The sequence below is a fragment of the Pygoscelis adeliae genome, unplaced genomic scaffold (genome assembly GCF_000699105.1).
Source record: "Pygoscelis adeliae isolate BGI_AS28 unplaced genomic scaffold, ASM69910v1 Scaffold38, whole genome shotgun sequence".
NCBI classification, from domain to species: domain Eukaryota; kingdom Metazoa; phylum Chordata; class Aves; order Sphenisciformes; family Spheniscidae; genus Pygoscelis; species Pygoscelis adeliae.
Genome location: NW_008825614.1, coordinates 18826364 through 18848812, shown reverse-complemented (window position 1 = coordinate 18848812; position 22449 = coordinate 18826364). Strand labels below are relative to the sequence as shown.

Here is a 22449-nt window from a genome sequence, read left to right as displayed (position 1 = left end):
GAGCCTTATCTAGTGCACATAAGCCCCCTGGTTTCAATAAAGCTCTTCCCATATTCAGCAGTTAAAGAACTGGCCCTCAGGCCACACTGTTTAAAATTGTTCATACAATCAAAAAAAAGTATAAACCAATTAAAGTTGTGAATTTGCGTTATGAAAATTAGCAAAATTCTAATTCTGAAAAGAAACCAGCTTGTTTGGTATGTGGTCCTTTCAAAATAGCAACAAATGTTGTTCGCCCAAGTTAGAAAATATACTCTTAAAATCACCGAAGTTAGTCAGTTCCATGGCATTTAATATAAATGGTATGACGCAACATATTTGGCACATCCTGTATTTCATGGTAAGACTGGAATAAGAAACGAGGTAAAAGAAACCTCCAGGGTAAGAGGGAGAGAAAGACAGATTGTGAAGTTTGTACTGGAGGATTAAGAAGGATAGCGTAGGAGAGAAGGAAATGCAGGGAGAGATTTAAATTCCAAGGTAAAGCTGGCCTAGTCAAGTATTCCTCAGTCAAATCAGACTGCATTCCTCATGTCAGACTGAAAAAGCACTGATTTAATTCCATCTGGCCTCAAAGTCCATGGGACTTGAGGATTTGTTATCTCTTATACACAACATTGTGTCAAATAAACTTAGACCCCCAGGCCTGGCTGCTGTTCGGGGCGGGGTGGGGGGGGGGGTGTATGTCTATATACACACTTCTTTGCTGCTTTGTTCACATTCATGCAAACATAGGATGACCAGCATACTTCTTGCAGGCCTGTGGAGCACTTGAATATTTCATATTGCCTGAAAAGGATTCTAATCACTTTTTTCTCTTTATAGTCCTCATTAAGTTGCATGTCTATCCATTTTATTGAATTTTTTTTTGTATTGTCTTATGTTGGAGAAGATCAGATGTTTGACTACTTCTGAACTCTACTTCCTTGCTGCAGCTGAGCAGCATATACAAATTTGGAAGGACTTGCATATGGGCATTTTTCAGAAAAGGCGTAAGAAGAATAGAAATATTTATAACCAAATTCTGCATTGTTAGTGACCACTAATTTTATATCCATCTAAAGCAACATCAAAATAAGACTATTATTTTTATTCATCTAAATGTTTACTTACCTCCTGTGTTATACTATATAGTGCTAGAGGCCATACTGTATACAACTAGACTGAAGTCTGTGGGCTTTGTTCTGCTGTCCGTGGCATATGGAACCAAAACTTATATAAACAATTACACTTACAGAAATCTTCCTTTCTCCACCCCGAGGGCACCTGTATTAAGGATGCTTTGCACCAGTCAAGAATGTCTTGAAATGAACAATTTTAATAGAAAACAAGGAGTGGGCTAAGAGGAAGCAGATGCCCTTTAATTCTTTTTGCCAAGTGAGCCAACTGCAGTCTCTAAAGGCCAGAGGTGTTTATTTTTGCATGGCATTTGTTACACCTTGGAGAAACACTCAGGAGCTGTTACTGAAGGCTGGCCAAAAGATGTGGAAGTGCTAACAGGCATTCTGTTTAGGCATCCACTGTCTATCTTGCCTATCTCAGCTCCTCACATGGTCCCCAGTAGCCCACAATGTCAGTGGACAAGCATGTGTGCTGTAGGACCATGCCTTGCTGGGCTTCAAAGCCTGTAGGAATCTGCCTGGAACTGAGGGTCATTTATGCATTACTTTTGCTGGGTTGGACCCTGTGTTTGCTTTCCTTTTTGGTTAAGAGTTTGTTCCTGTCTGTAAGGAAATCTCAATTACTATGATTTGGCACAAACCAAATGGCAAGAAAAATCCTATGAAATGAATTGTGATGCCTCTGACAATGAATCGTGACCTCATTGAATGAGTCAGTCATGAAGAGAAATCTGGTTGTCAAGGATACAGATGCTATTTACACATAGAGAATCTGGTAATTCACAATCACAAAGATCAGATGCTGGACTCTTCAATGGGAATGTGTCAAATTATTAGAATTTACCCCCCCACCTCAAAATAGGAAAATGCTTTAAAACCTTTGATGGCTTTTCAGACTGGTTTTGAACGCAGCTGATACTAAATTAGCAGGTAGATAAATAATTAACCTCATAAATTCCCCATTCTGGAACTGTGTTATGTGATTCACCGTGTCCTCCCTGGGAATGTCCTCCACAGGACGACTTTGTGAGATTGCTTACGAAAGTTTAAATGGCTTCTTGCCCATAACCCAAATACATCGTTTCAGATCTGCCTCAAACATGACCTATTGCACCTCTTTCTATCCCAGTCCCCAAGCCACCCCATGCTGTCCAAGCACCTTAGCACTGATCTGCAGCAGTTCTGGCATTCTGCCGCCTTGCACCTCTTAATGCCAACCAAGGAAGGGCTACCCTCCCTTGAGAGGACTAAGGGGTCAAGAGGGTTAAACATACCCGTCCCTTGAATGAACATCGGAGTTAGCAAGGTACTTCTGCTCTGCCAAAAAGGGAGCACTGTGGTATTATAGAGGTGTTTTTAGGGGTGTTTTTGCAGGCAGGAGGCGTCTCTTTAAACATTGGTACAGGAGTTAAAGGCAGAGCTGCAAATCCTTTTGAGGAAAAATTGAGAACTTTGAAAAGTACAGGACAGGGACAGCCTGTCAGCTTACTGCCATACAGCATAGGCAATAAGCTGGGGAGTAAAGTAATCCCTGGGACCATGGGCACCAAACCAGGCAGGGCAGGGATTTGACTCTCACATCCAAAAGCAGTGCCTGGACCTCTGGGTTGCTGGCTACTCCAATGTGAGTCTTTTCCACTTATGTAGTTCAGAAATATCACTCTGTAACCTCCCTGATGACATTTTTGTGAAGTATTTGATCCTTTCTGAGGAAATTGGTTCTTTTATTAAACCATTCATTTCTGATAAAACGCAGTTTAAAAATAAAGTTTCCAGAAATCTCTAATCGAGGCATAACATGTGGTACTTGTTTGCAATGTGACTTGGGGCATCTTTAAACTTTTCAATATGCGCCTGAAAAAAAGCCTATTGAGACGGCATTAAAGTGGCCTATATAGGTGGCTTTACTGTGCAGATTTGCTGAACGTTTAACTCCTGTTGATTTCGGTGGGAACTGTCTGGTTACCTAAACAAGGAGTCTAGTTTTTAAGCAGGAAAGATCCCCATCTACAAAATACCACTTTTACTTATTTACCTAAAGTGTGATGTGCTCATGGGCTTAATTAAGAACCTCTGTTCAGTGCTTTGCAAAATTAAACTTCTTTAGGCTTAAATTTAATCTTAATTTATTCTTACTTTTTACCCCTTCAGCCTGGAAAGTAGGTATGTAGGTATACAGGATATCCTGTATTCTCTGATTTCGTAAGGGCTGAAGCAGAGTGAGAAATTATCAAGATGTGCCTCTGGGTAAAAAACGGAAGAGATTGTAGTTAAGTAAACACTTGGCCAAATACTTCTTTTGGAGAGAGAAGATGCTTCAGGGGAAAAATGGATAAAGGTACCTATAGAAATAATGTTGTGTTGAAGCTTATCATTTAGTGGTTTGAACATCAGATTCAAAATATTTAATCTCCCCAGAGAAGACAGTGCAGCTGGTAACCTAAGGAGGTTTGCTGGGATTTTTGTTTTCAGTGTATTTCCACGCAGATAACTGATCTTAGAGCCCTCTCCTACACTCCACCAGCATATAACATCCTCTGTTACCTTCCATCTCAAATCCCATTGCCAGTCTACGAAGCTCCAACTGTGTCATCATTTGAGTGCTTTGGGTCAGAATCTGGTGAATAAATGGGAACTATTGGTGCAGTTAGCCTTTTTCACTAGGTCACAAGTGTATGGAAGTATTTCAGGAGGCTGGCTGAGCATAATCAGTGAGTGGTAACGGTTGCTGATTAACTAGGATGGTATTAACAGAAATGTAGATAGTGCCAAGTTGCTTAATGACAACTAACCAAGTGTTAAATAGATGTGGAATTTTAAGTTCTGATCTTTCAGTACTTAAATGGCTAAATGAAGATTAAGGAGTGTATTTTTCTTAGTTCTCAGGAGCCCTTGATCAAGAGTGGGAAGGATCCATGGGACATCCTGAATGCTAGCACTGTTCCTGAGGTGTCCACCTAGATAATGGCACTGGAATTTTATATGTTCTAGCTGCAGTTTCCTCTGTAAGCCAACAGAGCTTTGGAATAGCTTAGAAACCAGGAGGGAAAATAGAAGGAGAAATAAACACAGTATTATGGTGCTATTCAGTCTTTGAAGGGGGATGTTGTAGTAATGAGATTTTTAGTTTCTAGATTCACTTTCTCTTTTTAATGTTGAGATAACACTTGCTCAGTCTGCAAATAAAGTGGATTCTAAGTTTGACTTTTTTTTTTTCTTCTGATTTCCCCGTAGGCTCTTTCCAACTGTTTTTTTTTTCTCCAATCAATTCCCTGTTGCTCACAATAAAGTTTCTAACATAATGGCCATAGCTTTACCTGTGCAGCCCATTGTCTTCATCATGTACCTCACTGAAGCCCGTGACAGGCTATACAAGGATGTCTTGGCCTGTACAACTTCTGCTGTAGCTGATGGTGCAATAGACCAAATCAGACAGCTACAGTCAGAACTGAAGGTGAATTTGTGGGCTGTCAGCAAAAAAAAGAATACAGTCTTTGGATGTAGCGTTGTATGTCAATGGTTAAGAGTCTTGGTGCTTTTTGAAACCTGCTGTTCTTTTTTATGCTTTCATGTATCACATGATATTTATCTAATCATGCTACATTTGAAAAGCAGCCTGCTTTTTCGCTAGACCTGTTTTGTGGTTTTCCTACCTCAGGTCATCCAGATGGTTGCATAGTTCCTTGATGTTCTTTAGCCGCATTGGCGTGTGCTGTCTTTCTTGATTAAAAAATCAGCTTTTCTGGAGAGTCATCAGCTCCATTCAGCTTTCTTCAGTTCACTCCGGGCTCCCCTGACATCTGCACACATGCAGCATCCTAACGCATTTCAAATCTGATCAGATCTGAACCACCAGCTAGGCCCTTGACACTTACCAGCTTTTACACACACAACAGATTTTGAAGCACGGCAGCAAAGAGCGTCTACGCTGACAACTGCAGTTGTCTGGCTTTGACATCATCCCACACACAACTGGGTAGAGGCATCAACACCAGTACTTGGCTGTGATGTGACATAGTGTATGTTGATGGGAAATTCCTGCAGCACCGGGGAGCCTGTCCCTTAACAGTTACCGAGTTTATCATCATTGGCCATTTCTGTGCTCATGGTCCCCAGGGTGAGTGGTCAGAGTGCTCAGCAGGGGGATAGGATGCTCGTGAAGACATCCAAAAGGAAACTCACATGAAGTGTAGGAGTAGTAGGGAGAACACACAGATTTTTTCTTAGCAAGTATTTTTTGTCCCATTTGCCAGCTTCTCAGCTTTCTTTGATCCACTCTTAAATAAGTGCAAGTTACCAGCAGACAGTTTCCATTCTATGCCTGCTTGTAAAAATGCATACTAATACCCTGTAAAACTGTTAAGCAGCCCTTTAGGTTCCTTCAGCCCTATGCTTCTGTTACATGTGCCTGTTGCCCTAAGGTAGGATTCAGTTGTCGAGATTTTTTTGCATGCATTTAATGACTTTTGCTGCAGTTAAATGCAATGGATGAAATATGTCAAGTTCTTTTCAAAGAAAGGAGATTTTGAAGATCCGTTTTTCAGTGGAGGAAATCTGTCATCTTAAGTTTATGTCCTGACCTACCTAAAGCTCCTTTTGTTTCTGTGGTGTTCTGTATTTTCAGCACACGTTGCAGCAACATGTTATTGCACAGTTAAGCTACACTTCCGAACACGTGGACAAATGTAAAACCAGCAAAGAATGTAGCATTATCTGGGAAAAATATCTACACCAAGTATTTTTGTCCAAATAATTTCCCATATTTATACAGTGTGTAGAAGCATCATGATCTTGATTTAAAGTGTTCCTATAACTGGAAGAAGTGATTTGCCAATTTCTGAGATGATCTTTTTTCCCTACCGTTGCTTTTCTGTAACTGCATGTATGGTTTTCTGACATTCTAGTAGCCTCAGCAGTGAAATACCAGGAAGGGATAAAGCTTTCCCTATCAGGAGATATTTTCATTGGTGTTGGGTTTGTAGAAGAGAGTGCCATAGCTTTTATGGCAGTATAAATACTCAGTGGAGAGACTATGTTGTTTGCTGAAGTTAGTACAGGAAAAATTCAGGCTACGTCCTGCTCTTTCCTCCTCCAGTCCACTCATTTCGGCAACAGATAGCGGGATTTCAGAGTGCTCCCTGTTCCTGTGGAGTTGTGTTGCTGACACCAAGGGAACTGCATTCATCTGCTCTGGGCTGCTTCTGTTCGACGTGCTGTGCTTCAGCTCTGTGTGTTCCCTGCCACTACTGCAATGTTCAGAGCAAAGCTTACCACGCGACCTGCTCGGCAGCTAGTGTTGCAGCTCTCTGGCTGTGTGTGAGTGACACGGTGCCTTCAAGCAATTAACTTAATGGATTCAGAGAATCTCCAGAACTCCTAGCTTGGAAATATTCCCAAGGGAGACTTTTTTTTTTAATCTCTGTAGAAGGCACAGGAATAAAACTGAATACAAAGCATTTGGTGTTTTTTTCTTATGCCTAAAATATAGCCTCTATAAAATGAAATCATTCCTGCAAGCCACTTTTGGCTCCTTCTTATTTTTTTCCTTAAGGCCCCATTCTCGTTCACTGGCAATCTGAAATCACACTGGCAGCAGTGCAAAGTTGCCGTGATGTAAATGAGAATCAGGCCCTTTATGTCAGCATTGGAGTTAAATCTAGGCCAGCGTGAGAGTCATCTCCCATTAGCAGAGGCTAAATACCTGCTAGAAATTGGAATTCAAAGGGTGAAGCGTTGCACTGCGTCACTGTGTTGTGTAACGCAACTGAAATCAGTCTTGTTTAAATGAAGCAATGGCGAAAAGGAAGTCAGATTAAATTCAGTCCTTTTTGAAGGGTGTAAATGGGTATTGGAATTAATTTCAAGCTTTTTCTTCTCAATACCTAACCAGAGAAGAGTCTGTCTGGCCTGAAACAGTGAAACAATTTCATTAGCTGAAACAGTCATGTGGAAATCTGAGATTAATGTTTAATACCTACATCCCTGTGTCCCTCGTCCTGCCACCTTCTTCAACAGAGTCCATAACCTGTCAGGTCTGGGATTAGAGTTGTGGCAGCATTTATGAGGTGCTGCCTCACAAACTAGAGCAGCACACCAACTCAAATGTGCAGGTTATCCTATGGAGGAGTTTCGAAGTACATCACCTGTAGAGTATGCAGTTACTTGTGAAAGACGTGGCGAAGCCTTCCTGATAAAAAGACAGAAGGAAGTCTGTGTAGTTTGGGGGTTGGGGTTTTTTTTGTTTTTAAGAGGGCAGTGAACTGAACACACATAAAAACAGCAGATAAAGCAAATCTGTATTCTAACAGCAGGATGTGTTTTCTCTTTTTTTCCCTCTGAGGTGATTCACTGGAACTCACCAAAGAAGCTGCGAGTGAAAAACAAGCATGTGGAGTTTTTCCGCAACCTCTACCTGACATTCCTGGAATATGATGGGAATTTGCTGAGACGGGAACTCTTCGGCTGTCCCAGTGAGGCAGACGTTAACAGTGAAAATGTAAGTAAGTGGGATGTCTAGGGCTTGAAGATTTAAAGGGTGTTTCATACAAGGCACAGGCTACATGAAGACTTGGAGAGTTGGTGGTGTGGGTAGCGCAGTGCAGAGGGACTCAGGAGAATTGAGGTCAGTGCTCAGATTCCAAGAGTGACGCTGTACAAATCATTTAATCTCTCTGTGCCTCAGTTCCTTGCCTGTAAAACTGTTGTATTAATCCTGCCTTTCCCCCGTTTTTTGTTGCTTTTTTTTGTCTACCTTGCCTTTTAAAAATCCCCAACAAAGGTGACATCACAAACTGAAAATGAGGATTTGGCCTCTTAATTCCATTAGGCAATTTTTCAAATCTCACCTTTAGACCTAAAACTTTCAAGGGGAAGGCTTTGTTTCTTGCTGTGCATTTGTTCAGCATACAGTGATGTCAATTTTGGCTAGTAGATACTAATGCACAAATAATGAAGAAGAAATGAAAATATCAAGACTGCTGGATTTAGGTCTATGAGGTTTTGCCGTGCTGCAAACTATAGAATGAGTTAATACTTCAAGGTACACATAGGCTGTGAGACTGCAGTTTTTTTCTGCACTGCCCCTAATGAAACACAGCAGCACTTATGTGTATCTGCATAAAATTTGCAATCAGAACCTTTCAGATGAAGCAAATCCTTTGAAAATAGTTGAAATCAAGGGTGTTTACATACAGATGTTCTTGTGTGTGTGTATGCCTTAGTACATACGATTCCAATGTAAAAAACTGTTAACTGAAACATTTATACACAGATGCATATGAACTCCTTGTGTATAATGCGGTCTCTGGAGATTTCTAGACCAAGTACCAATTTTGGCTACGTAGTCTGAAAGGAAATAAAAGGGAACCTGTAAGATTTTATGTTATCTTAAAGTAAAAAAATACTTCTAAAATATACATCCTCTATATAAAAATCAATAAGGCAAAGCCAGTATCATGTACACATTAGCAGTTAAGAGGTAATTGGCAATCAATAGCATCGTTGAGGCTTGTAGTGTTTCCATTTAGTCTGTGGATAAAATGACCACAGGAGATGCCATTCCCAATTTTTTAACTATAGCACTCAGAGATTGGATAGATACATTTTAGCCCAAGGCATGGCTTCCCAGATACTTATTTGACCGTCCCACTATCTTCTGAAAGGAGTGGGGAACGATGAGAAACTGGAGATAAACATTAACTGGGAGAGACTGAAGCAGGGATGAGAGAGAGAGAGAGCGCGAAGGCGAGAGCACAGTGAGAGCAAAAGCACGTGGAGAAAAAATCCTCTGCACGAGTGGGAGGCTTTTAGACAATCAAGTGAACTGAATGTGATAAAAGACCACTAAGAGTCTGACAGTCAGAGACATCAAGATACAACAGACAGAGTAGAGGGTAGGATAGTGTATTGGGTCTGGCTGAGATGGAGTTAATTTTCCCCAGAGCAGCCCTCATAGTGCTGTGCTTTGTATTGGTAGCTAGAAAGGTGTTGATAACACACCAGTGTTTTGGCTACTGCTGAGCAGTGCTGGCACAGCATCAAAGCTGTCTCTCCAACATTTTCCCCCCTCACCAGTAGGCTGGGGGTGGGCAAGATCTTGGGAGGGGACACAGCCAGGACAGCTGACCCAAACTGACCAAAGGGATATTCCATACCGTGTGACGTCCGCTCAGCAATAAAAGCTAAGAGAGAGGAGGAGGAAGGGGGGAGCATTCGTTATTATGATGTTTGTCTTCTGGAGCAACTGCTACACATACTGAAGCCCTGCTTCCCGGGAAGTGGCTGGACATCACCTGCTGATGGGAAGTAGAGAATAAATCTTTTGTTTTCCTTCGCTTCCACACGTGGCCTTTGCTTTTGCTTTATTAAACTACCTTTATCTCTACCCATGGGGTTTTTTTTTCCCATCTTATTTTCTCCCCTCCCTGTCCTGCTGAGGAGGGGAGTGATAGAGCAGCTTGGTGGCACCTGGTATTCAGCCAAGAGCAACCCACCACAGATAGGAAGAGAAAAGGGGAGTGAGACATTAAAAAAAAAAAAAAAGACAACAGAACAAAACACACCTTCATCATCATCACACCAAAACAAACACACTTTAAGAATACAGATTAAAATTGTACTGAATTCACAACGTGTTGTGTGGGTTCGAAGAGCATGAATGCAGTCACGGACTTGTTCCTATATTTTCCAGAGCTCTGTGAATCCTTAATAAACAGATTTATTCCAGACGACAAGTTGCTGGGGAGCAGTGCACAGTGAATGCAAGTTCTTGCTGCTGAAAATGGCAGTCCTGAAAGTTTAAAATGGCTCATTTTACTGAACTTGTATCTAGTTGACAGACACTGGAAATGACTAACTGTTCAAGCCTGTTTCTTATTCAAGACAAGTAGAACGCAATATGGTATATGGTATGGCTTGTGTCTGAAAAAGAAATGTAACTCATTCTTCCATTTATAAATAAAAAAAAAAAAAGAGATACTGGAAAAGAATGAGCTAGACGTACAAAAATATATGAGTCCTAACTTGCCAAGAGACACCGAAAAGTTAACAGCCTTCCATCAAAACAATCAGATACAGAAAAAAATCTAACTTCAGATAGCTTAACAGTAGTCACTTGGGAGAACACATTGTTTTTTATTAGTTACCCTTGATGTAAGCTCCCCTCTAAACTTGACTATGTCCGTTTTATTGTAGAATACAAAAAGCAAGTTTCAGCTTTGAAGTTATGAGACCCTAAGAGTAGGATTATCATGAAAACCACTTTTTCTCTCACTCTGTCTGCTGTAGCACATACAGTGTCACAGGTGCCCTGTTAAAATACAGTACATTCCCATGATCTATTGCAGGACAATCTTCAGAAGCGGAGCATCTCGTAAGGTGAGCAGGGAACCACTGTTTGTTATTCCTCCCAGTACAAGAACTAGGGGGCATGAAGTGGAAATAGCAAGTAGCAGGTTCAAAACAAAGATAGACATTTCACCCACGATGTAACAAAGATTTGAGCAGGAGGCAATGTTGCTAAAAATGCACATATGCTCAAAAGTGACTCTTCATGGAAAGAAAATCAGTCAGGAGCTGTTAAGCTTTGGTGCAGAAAGTCCTTGAACCACAAGTTCAGGACTAGGGGAGCATTCTGAGAGAGCAGTGCTGTACACTCGCCCCGCTTTTACACTCCTCTCTAGGCAGCCAACTCACAGCTGGAGACAGGATGCTGGGCTAGATGGACCTTCAGTGTGACAAGATGCAGCCATACGTTTCCATTAGGATTCCTAAGCATGTATGTTACATAAAAGGCTATAATTTCTGCAAAAAGTCAAGTACGTATAAAGTAGGAATTGCTATTTGATTTATCTTAATTCCTTTCTTCTCTGAATTGAGACTAGCAGCCCCAAAACACAATTGGGCTTTATTATGCTAGGCATTGTATATGGGTAAAAGGTGCTCCTTCTGCTGCCTGTGCTTCTCTGCGCTGTGGACCAGTGGACAAAATGTTAGAATAGCTCTGCTGGTTTTATAATCGGAGAGGATTACTTAAGCGCTAAATGCACTGAGCCCTGTTGTGGAAGAAGCAGTGGCTTGGTGTGAATCTGTCACTCACAGTCTGGCTGTATCAGAATCTACCCTTAAGGTCTTGTTCCAATATGCCAGCCATTGCTTCTCTACAGTTTAATATTTGTAATGATGTTTTATTTGGAATGCAACCTGTAATTAAGGAATCTCATTTGTAATGCAAATATCTGCAAAACGTGAAAAGGAAGTGTGGCAGTGGGTACCGTTGGGGCTGGTTCTGTTACTCTAAGGCCTCTTTACACTTCTCATCAGTACTGAGATGGCCTTAAAATGAATGTAAATTATGTATCTTCCCTTTTTAAGGACTCTTTACAGTGCCAGAGATGTAAAGGGGCATTAGTTTAAAAGGTAGTCAGACCTTACATTAATCTCTCTCACTCTTCCTCTGTGTATGTGTGCACATGTATATATGCTTAAATATATATGTCTATATGCATGTGGAAGGATTAGTACTTTTTTTAATGTTTGCTAAGGAAGTATAATACCACAGACTGAATTTTAAGACGTCTAAAGGCAGTCTTTGTATGTTATATTGCATAGTCCTGATCTAGTCAGTTGTTGATCTTCAGCTGCACCAAACAGCTCTGTTGGTAGGCTCCAAAATGTTACAAATGGGAATGAACAGAAGAGATAGGGCTCTGAAACTGAAATATTGGAGGCAAAGAAATACAGACTGGCATAATTTTTCTGTTTATGTAAAAATGCTTATATTAATGTCTGTGTACATACATGTTTCATCCTTTCCTTGAAATATTCAAGCTGAAGGACCCTGTGTGTTGCAGGGACAGGCTGTGGACAGGAGCCTGCCACACGCTCCTTGCCATAGAGGAATACTGTAAGTCCCCTTTATTGAGTATGTACTAAAATGAGATGACACAGAGCAGACTCTTCTCTGCAAATTGGTATTGCAGTCACCCCTTTGCTTTTTGTGCAGGTTCTGGATGGGAAATTCAGAATATGAACCAAATCATCCTGTAAACACAGCCATTGACTCAAGTGGCCTTTGGAGCACATCCTTAGTCACTCCATCCTACTTATTCCGTGCTATTTCCCCCTTCTCACTCCTTCTTTCTTATTTTGATGCAATGCAGAAGATTTTAGGGAAACCCACAAAGGCAAAGCTCACAATATTCTCAAATTTGAACATTTCCTATTGGCTTTTAATGCTTATGTACAGCGTTTCATTCTAAAGGACCTACTGTAAAGCCTAAAACATTTCAACAGGATCTTCTGTGTACCAGCTTATCTCTATAGTTAACCTATGAGATAGATATTGTAAGCCCAATTTTAGCACACAGGCACACGCTCAACCTTTTAGCTTTCTCATAAAACTTCTTTCCTGCAGACAGCTTCTCACCAGGTACTTCTGCCAAAGCATTAAATCTGAAGGTTGAATGGGGTGTCCCCTATTAGTGAAGACTGTGTCCTGATCCACAGCCCAGAGCAAGATCAGTGGGAAGTTTATCACTGATTTCACTCAGTTTAAGAAAAGGACAGTAGATTCCCATTAGAGAAGACTTTCAGAAAACACAGGAAAAAATTCTCTGCAGATTTTTATTTTCAGGTTTTGAAATCAACAATACAAAGGAACAGTGTAAAAACATCTAGTTCTCCCTGAACACACTTGCTTAAGTGTATACTTACTTACTAAATGTGTTTTTACTTACTTTTTTGTGCAAAACCAGAGATTCTTAATATCGGCAAATGGCTACACATGCCAGCTTGTAATATCCACCAGAAGAGCAGGAGATTCTAGCAATGTTCCACATAGTATAAACTCTACTAACAAATTTAGCAATTTTTGAATGTCTAAAAATAGCGTGCAAAGGGAGCTTCCAAGACAGTATCAGGCCGCTGAGCTTGCAGTCAGACTGATGCTTTGAGTACCCTTTGCATCTGCAGAATTTCAGAATACTGCATCATTTGTAGGACTGGGATTTAAAGTTACTATTTTGTCATGACATAGTCTTCCTCTAGTAATAACAGATGGTATATGGCAGTTTGAGGTGAAATCCTGACTTCGCCAGCTGTGGCGTTTCTATTATTATAATTGTTATTGTTATTAAATGCTGAGCCAGTAGCCCATCCTGTTAGTTGCCTGAAAGTTGCCATTGTACCTCTTTCAACTGCTTATAATATTGCTGGATGGGGGATCATGTGGAGTGGGATTTTTTTTGTCATGCTGGTATGCCTCTTTTTTCTTTTCTCTCATTTTTTAAAGTGAAACATGGGGAAAAGCTTGGGGGGTTTGCCCACACCACAAGTTCTGATGTCCTCTTCATGGAAATACTCCATACCTCAGAGAAGGAACTGACTTTTGGGCCAGGAACATGTCTTTTGCCAAACTGGTGAAAACTTAGGCAAATCATAATGCTGAAAAATCATGATTTACACATCATCAGTAGTGTTTTATTTGACGTTAAGGAGGCTCAGATCTCTGGAGACTCTTTCTTAGGAGTGTGCATGGATACATCTGACCAGATTATATATATCCCAGTGACACTGCAGAGTTGAGCATGCTGCAGGCAGGGGACCTGGACAAAGACTGGCATTTTCTGTGACTGTTTCTTCTGAATGCTCCATGCCAGGTTCTGGCTGGACAGTAGAGCTGAGAGCAGGCACCTATTTGGTCTCTGTTCTGAGGGACATCCATTGCCCTCACTGATGTCCAGATGGTATGGAGGAGAAAAAATCCAGATTCACGTATAAAAGGGATGAAAGCTAGATCAAAGGCAGAAAGGAAAGTGTTAATTGAGACATAGGTTCTGGAGAGAGAGTGTTTGGAGCAGGAAGAGAAAAGGACTAATGGGTGCCACACAAGAAGGAACGGGGCTAGGAACAGTCTGGGGAAACAAAAGCAAGGAGGCAACCTGTCAAGGCACTGTGCTGCAAGGGAGGTCTGGAAACAGCTCAGCCAAGAAGGTTTGGCAGGGACCTGGGGAAAGGAGATGCAGAGGACTACCAACGTCTGACGTCTGCAGCTGAGATCAAGGGAAGTTGTACTTCATATATACAGAACTGTCTAAGATGTTATGCATGCCTAAAATTGGGTTCTTAATTGTGTTGATTATTTGCAGTCAAGATAAGCCATTACATCCATTTAGCAAGAGTATTAGCTACTTTTTACATGCTGTAGCAAAATTCCTCTTGTTAGGTAGGCTTGCTCAGACACTATCCTCTTTGTCCTTAGCACAGCTTTATTTCACAGAAGGCTCAATCTGACCCATAGCAAATGTACAAAATTTTATGGCGTGGGAGGAATAAAGGTTTAATTGACGTGGGATTAGTCTGGCTTTTATTACTAATCATTGGAGAAGCCAGAAGTACTTTATGTAGGTCATCCCAAACAAGACTTAGCGAATGCTTTTTCCTCTGTACATCATCATCTGCTTTGTTTATGCCATGCTAAAGGCAACAGTTAATTCACACACTTTGAAAGTGCTAAATGTTGCAATCCAAATTGCCTACTGGTGAGAACTGGGACAGCTACACAGGAGGAAATGAAACTGCTGCAGTTTATAACCAGATTATAGTTTCATCCTGGGCTGGTGTTAGTTTTCATCTCAGTGGCTAAGCTGAGTTGATTTTGTGCTATGAATCTTAACTGCGCACACCTGTGAGAAGGAAAGATGATCTGAAAGTTAAAAGTTTCCCTTTAAGCTGCTCGGTTCCTGTTGTGTTAGCATGATATTGAGTGAATGACTTAAGCCTAGTGTCATCTCACCTCACCTTGAACACTTGATGAGAGAGAGATGCCTACATTAGGGTTTTTATCCCCATCCCCAAGATCTAAATAGCCTTTAGACACAAAACATTGTTTGTTGGTGGTTTTTTTTAAATATCGCTAATCCCTAAGAAAATACTTCTGATCCTGGATTTTGGATTGATCTCATCTGAGATGAAATCCTGTAGATTTTGGTGGGAAGTAAATTGTTTCTGTGACACAGAGGTTAAAAAAAAGCGAAGCCAATCACAGATTTGCTTACACTAGGAACAGCCTTCGGTAGGGAGATTTATGAGCAGACTAACCAGTTCGCTGGTGAAAGGTACATGTTGTGTGCCATGTATCATATGGGTCTGCCATCTATCACATGGATAGAAAACACCACCTCATCTCATACAAATGTATTAGTCAGACAAGTAGACCTGGTAAATCATGACGATTTATGGTAGAGTTGAATACCTTCTGGCCTGCCTGTGCCTCTCTGGCCAGCCTAGCTTCAAAGACTGCTTTTCCTGAGATGAAGTCTGATCGCCTGCCGCAGCTGGTTGCCCAGAGAAGTAACTTAGCATATATTTTTTTATGTATTTTTCTCTTTGTTTTAGCGTTATGCATGTCATGGCTGCCATTTTTATTTCTGAAACAAGTGACATCATGATGCTAATGAAAGCACTTGTTGCCCACTACAGTATTTCCTAAGAGAACATCTACCGTACACAGTCTGAAAAGAATACATTTTTCAACTGTGAGAGTGTTTCCTAGAGGTGACATTTCCCACATGCTCAGTGGCAAGTAGCCTTAGCATTGAAAATCTTGTAGAAACAGTGAATCTCATGCTAAGCAGGTACTCGCTTATGAGAATACATGCTGTCACTCTAAGGTTGAGAAGTCTTTGCTATGTTAGGCATATTGTTATAAGTATAATGGAGGGGTTTATAAGGGGGATGCCATCTTTTTATCAAATCCAGCTGATATTAAGGTCCTCATTCTGATGGTGCATTGTGTTTAAGTGAGCATCTGTTTGCATAGATCTGTCAGCATTCCCGTTATAAACCCATCTTTTCATGAAGGCATAATATGGGCACAAACCTTAAACCAAGCTATAAATTCTTTGTCTGTAAATAATGGATCCACGCAATATGCGTGCTGTAGATGAGATTATATCATTGGAGAAATTTTATGTGATCATGTAACTGAAAAATAATATGAGGTAACTCAGAAAGAGATAAATTTAAGGATATATATGTGACTGTCTTAAACAATCCCCTGTCTTTGAATGTGCATCTTTAACATTCTTCATTTTAAATGTGTGTTAAAGTGACACGTGACAGTGTGCAATATGTATTTATAGATTGTATGTGTCTCTTCCTCTAGTAAAGAGGAAGCAGCCTTTATATGTGTATGTGATACTGGGGCATGGTATCTGAATGTATATATGAATTGGGGGGAACAAAGAAGGTGAGATGGGGAAAAGGGCTCTTAAACTGCATAAAACTGTGCAGCACCCAGCACGTTGGTCCTGATACTTTGTGCATGTCATACCACCAGCTTCAGTGAGATAGCTTGTGAGTTTACGGGTTTTGCTGGACCAAATCCAGCAAATCCAGAGTGCCTAGTGTGTCCAGCGTTTCTTCCAGTAGAAGTTTTCATACAGATAATCACATGCTATTGCTTTCCAGTGCCTGCTGCCTTGCCATTGCAGGATAGGCCCATCCTTAATGCAGACTGCTTGCCACATACGCAGTGACAATACTGCAGGCCAAATCACAGCCTGTCCTGTGCTGCTTGTCCTACCTGAAGGAGCACACCTGAAGTAAGCTGTGTTTGCACAGCCTGCAGAGTATGGTTCCTAAGGCTGCCTAGCAGTTGATGCCCACATATTAGCCAGGGCTCTCAGACAGCCTGTGCTTGGGCTCCCCTCTGGCAGCCTGCCTGCACTCCAGTGGAGGGTGCTGGGGGCAGAGGCTGGGGGACAGTCGGAGCACACCACGCCCGTGGACCTTCTGGGGATTGCTCTCTCCAAGGGGCATGGACACAGCCGTCTCCTCTCTTCTCTTGGGTCCCAACACTATGTACAGTACTGAGCATGAGTCATGGGAAGTGCCAGGGAGAACCTCGTGGACTATCAGGATAGCTGCAGGCTCAGAAAAAGTCTGACAGGACAGAGACAAAATCCTGACCCTAAGAAATGCAGTGGAAAGAGCAAGGTTTCCCTTTCCCCGTAGCAGAAGGGAGCCTCTGCTGTTTCCTGCTCTCCTTCACCTCCATCACCAACTTTGTGACTTGGTGAGTTTCACCATCAAAATACTGGGGCCTCTAAGAAGCTGTCTCCTCCTTTTCCCCCACCTAGGGCTCTCTAGTACGTAAAGCCATAATTTAGCCCCAAATGTTTTTCTGTAGCTCATTATTAAGTATTTATTTAGCTTGCAAGCCAAAAAGTATTATATTCCCATAAAGTATTTAGCTTGCAACCTAAACGTAGTCTGATAATCATTCAGAGACTGCCTGGTTAATAGCTGCTGTGCAATTATAAACTTCTAGCCTGGTCATTTGTACATACAGCAGGATAGTAAGATACTCCTGAAATGTGCTTTGCTATTGTTTTAACCATTTATACCATCAATCATCTTGATAATTCTGTTAAGGGCATACTAATGTCTCTTTTCAAGGAAGAAATGGAAAGGTACAATATTCTTTTTAGTCATTGTTGTAAATATTGGGTTTAATTTAAATACTGTGTGAATGTGATTTGGAAAATAAAGTACGGGCTCAGCTAAATGATGATTTGTAAAGTGGAATGAATGAAACTCCAAGAATATGTAAAAGAACTCCTGGTTTCTATTCCACCAAAAGAGATCTTGATTTCAATAGAAGTTTTGCCTGAGTAAAGATTTATCAAGATTCGGACTCTCATCTTTCTAAAAGCAGTCTCTCTCTAGGGATTTTTTAAGATCTGTACAGAACAACAGCACAGAAGAATGAGAGCCTGATCCAAAACTCATTGAAATCAAAGGAGGTATTTCCATTATTCAAAAAGAAGATTATAGAGTGATGTACAGGAAAATACCAGGAATTATTCCATCAGCCTTCACAGGAAAACATTCAGCTGTAAGCATTATTGTTGATGGCAACAAATATGCTTATAGTTCCAAGAAAAACAGCTCTTCTTCTTAACACAGTATTAGAACAAGAAACACCTACCTTTTCCATTTTTTTTCTTGAAGATGGTGAAACTATTAGTTTAAATCATTCTGAACAGGACAAAAGGAAGAGATTTTTAAATATAGATGAACGTCTATAATTCAATAACATGTTGAACAAAACAGTTTTGAAGTGCACTGTGGTTTTTATCAAAGCTTGTAAAATTCCTATAAAATGAGTATTTTTCTTATTTACTGATAAATATGCAATCATATTCTTCTTATAGGATGCGTTTAAGAAATACAGTATAGAAATCATACCTTTATTAATAACCTTTTAGAGCAACACCAACAGAACTCTATTTGACATGTTAAGACCATATATAATTTTCATCTTCATTACATTTTGTAGTACATTTTACAGCAGGTGTGACTGTTTTTTCCTTTTAAGTGAGTGCATTTTAAATAATCTAGCCAGATATTTGGCTTTAAAATAATATAGTTCAGGGGTGGAATTGGTCGGCTGCATAGACATTTGGTCAGTTTTTCTCTTCCTTCTTTCCCCAGAGCTAAGCTTTTATTCTCTTAAAGCTACATGTCTAGGTGACTCGGGATTGGATTGCTTTGAGATGCCCATTTTGACTTCGAAGGGGCTTGGTTTCCGAGGGAGCCAAAAAAATACCTGTTCTCTGCCAATCTGCCATCCTTTGGCTTTCTCAAACTAGGTATCCAGAAGCATAAATCCTGTTAAAAGTGTAGGCTTAATTCTGGCACCTCTGCAGTTGAAAGACTATTTTCATTGCAAAATTGAACTGGTGCAGATACATAATTTTCAAGAGATGGAATAATGATCAAAGATGTTACTTTTCCAGCTGTCTGTCCATGCTGCTAGCAGCAGTTACTATCTCCAACAGAGGCAGCAGAAGGGGAATTGCTCAGTCCAGCATACAAGCTTAATCTGCTGCTGAGTCTTCTCTACTGGAGCTGTATGTCTACGAGTAGTTTGAAACACTGCTTCTAATAAGGAATGACATTATGCATCACGTTGGAGCATTAACTCTGAAACTTGGCAATTATTAAATTTGTGATTGTTCACTGTTTCATTGCTAGTCTGGATGTTGAAAGTACGTAATACAGATAATATATACAGTATATAGACTATAACACAATGGTCTGTCTGCCTTATCAATTTACTTACAAGTGCTTTCTTCTAATCTCTTGTCCAGTGACTTGCAGGAGCAAGGCTTGGGAAAGCCCTGCTACTCTGTATGTTCCACTCCCCGTTGCATCATGCTGCAAGTTCCCAACCTTGTCATTCTCTCTGATTTGCTAAAATAATTACAAAGAACTTATCTTTGTTTCCACTTTTTCCTTACAGCTCCAGAAACAGCTGTCTGAGCTGGACGAGGATGACTTATGCTATGAATTTCGTCGAGAACGTTTCACCGTCCATCGCACTCATTTGTATTTTCTACATTATGAATATGAGCCTGCTTCAGACAACACCGATGTAACACTGGTGGCTCAGCTTTCAATGGACAGGTAGGGAAAATCTCTTGTTCATTGGGAAGCATGAGACAATGAATATTTTCTTACAGAGAAATCCAACTATGGAATGCTTTGGGGAGAGAAAAAACTCTCTTTTGTAGACACTTGCATGTCATACTGTAAGACCTTTCTTGAATTAGGAGTAGCACATGTAGATATCACACACGCATCCAGACTTCAGCTCTGCTGTGCACACACGAGTGTGGGTAGAGTTCATGAGAGGCTGCATACTGGAACTGCAGGGGTTGTTACTTGCCAGGATTGTCAGGCATTATTAGTTTATGGAGTTTTGCGGCAACTTAGAAAAAACAGGAGATGTTTGTAACAGACTTAGGCAAGCAGATGTAGCTGACCAAGTTTTTACACACAGTATTTCCTCATTAGACAATGTTAGTTTTGCTTTCATTGGCATCTTCCTTGCAGAAAATTTCAATTAGTAATTTTTCTTACAGTGAAAATCCAAAACTAAATATTTTTGTTTCAAATTGGGAAGTTGAAAATAAAGCTTTTTTTTTTTAATGTGCTAGTGTGAAATGAAAAATCTCCTTTTGAGAGGAGTCATTGCATTTTTATACCAATGTTGATTTTCAGAATAACGTTTCTAGTTTAACTCTTTTCAACTTTCGCTTCTGATGTAAAGTGGAATTTAACTGGTATTTCATTTGGGAAAAGAAATACATTTCATGACAAGCTCCACCTGAACCTTTCTGATTCCCACCATTGCAATTAGCTGACATTTTTCAGAAGCTCTGAAAGTGCAGTCCAGATCAGCCAGCTTTGTGAAATTTTGCATTGTCAGTCTCCTTTTTTCTCCTGCTTCACAGTTCAAATCTAGTCCAAACTTTGCAGTTACTGCTATCAGAGTTGGTTACAAAACAGGTCAGAACTGCTTGAATATTAGCCAGAAACTGATATGTCATTTAGCAGAGCACATACAGCATACAACATGACTCGTGAATACCACCACTGCTACACCAGTGGAAGGTCAGCAGTATTCCAGGAGAGTCAGAAGAATTCAGATCAACAAAACGTTTACAGCCTGATTTAAAAATAAACACGAACAAATGAGGGCTATTCTGTTTCGCCAGTGCCTCAGCACTGCATCCTGCACATTGTGTTATGATTTGCTATGCACATCAGTGTTTGTTCTATTGATTTTTAATTGAGGAAACATTTCTTAAGTGTTCACAAACCTTTGAGTAAAAAACTAAAGAAATAAATTAAGCCAGACCCTGAGCGAGTACCACAGTAAATTATTAAAGCTGATGTGTGCACATGGTGTATTTTCCCCCCAGAATTTAATTCAAAACAATGAGCTGGGGCTCAGTGCTGATTCATTGGCACTGATGCAAAGTCTGAGCATCTGTTTCCCTTTCTGGATCCGCACTGGGGCACACATTTTTATTGATAGATAGAACCACACATTTTTATTCGGGAAGAACAGCCCTCCTGATACTGCGCAGGAAAAGCCTTCCCTACTTCGTTGGTGTGTTGCTATAAATTATTGATTTGAGTTGGAAATACTCTCTTTCAGCTAAAATCAATAAATAATATCATACCAAAGAACTGTTTAGCTGCTTTGTTTTCTTCCACATCTTTCAGTTACTGCCTTTTTTTTTATCTTCTTTAAACCAGTTTTATTAAACTCCTCCAGCATAGCTGTAGACATTTAAGAATAGGGTCTCAGATGTAAGAGGACATGTACATTAACAATGTGCTATACGCTACAGTCCTGCATCATTCTTTCAAATAATCATTCGGGATGAGGAGAGGCAAAAAAGCAACTCCCAGTGTCTCCAATTATAGTCCTGTTGGAGTTGGGACTGACATGCCTATTGTGACAGGCTTATGTTTGCTTGTGCTATAGGCTTGGGGAATGGAAGAGAGGTATGCAGTTTAGGAGCTGTCTATTAATTAATGTCTTTAGATAGAAGCTCTGAGACAGACTTCATCCAGTGTTGTTCGTTATCAGTTAATTGTCACCTTTTATTCTGGTGTGACATTTTCTTGGATAACGGCTTGGTTGCATCACTGTGGTTTTCATGCATGTGTTTTGGTTAGGCAGCCTTTTTAAAGGCATGGTATGTACCTGGGGTTCAGAAATCAGAGTGGGAGTTACAAAACTGTGAGATCAGGATGTGGACAAGGAAAGACAGGATAAGCATTACACTGATTGAAGTCTGGGTGAGAATGAGTTGTAAATTGCTTGAGTATTCTTAAGAAGAAAAGTGAAAACAAATAATCTCACAAAACTATTGAATTCCAGCAGAATTATCTTGTCTGAAAGAGACTTCTACAAAAATTTACCAACTAAATTATGACCTCATTATTATGCACTACAGGAGTATATTTATTTTCTCTAGAGTCCTTAAGAGAACACATTCCTCAAGACCACTAACAAAACCAAAATACCTTGGTCACGTTGTGCTTAGAAACTCGTAATTCTAAGTTTTATGGTCAAAGGAGACTATTGTAACAACCTACAGACAGTAGATTATGGAGCATCACCCAGCAGTCCCTGTATCAAACTCGTGGAAGTGGAGCCTGTCAATGAGAACGATGCAGCAAAATGGAGTATTCTAAAGGGCAGTAAGCTGTCCAGCTGGAAATTTATACCAGCAAAACTCAGTTCCCACTTAACTATCGTGAAAAGCTTTGCAGGCATTATCAGGTGTGCCATTTAAATAAGTTATGTATGCCATTTGTTCACTGCTTGGAGTCCTTGAAAGGCATTTTGCTGCATTTCTTGCGAGGCAAGTATTCCATTTTTAAAAGGCTGCCCTAAATCTGAGTGCTGGTGAACTGGAGTCTCCTGATTAATAGGTTTCTGATGTGTTGGGAAAAGACAAAA

The 22449-nt window shown here is 40.4% G+C and overlaps 1 protein-coding gene across 1 annotated transcript in view; it reads left to right on the top strand.

Annotated features, from left to right (window-relative positions):
- Positions 1–22449, top strand: part of LARGE (like-glycosyltransferase) — a 301741-nt gene that overhangs the window by 257299 nt on the left and 21993 nt on the right. Inside the window, exons 10-11 of the mRNA XM_009332983.1 lie at positions 7462–7617; positions 19429–19592. Of these exons, the coding sequence (XP_009331258.1) occupies positions 7462–7617; positions 19429–19592 (320 nt within the window). The remainder of the gene's footprint in view (positions 1–7461; positions 7618–19428; positions 19593–22449) is intronic.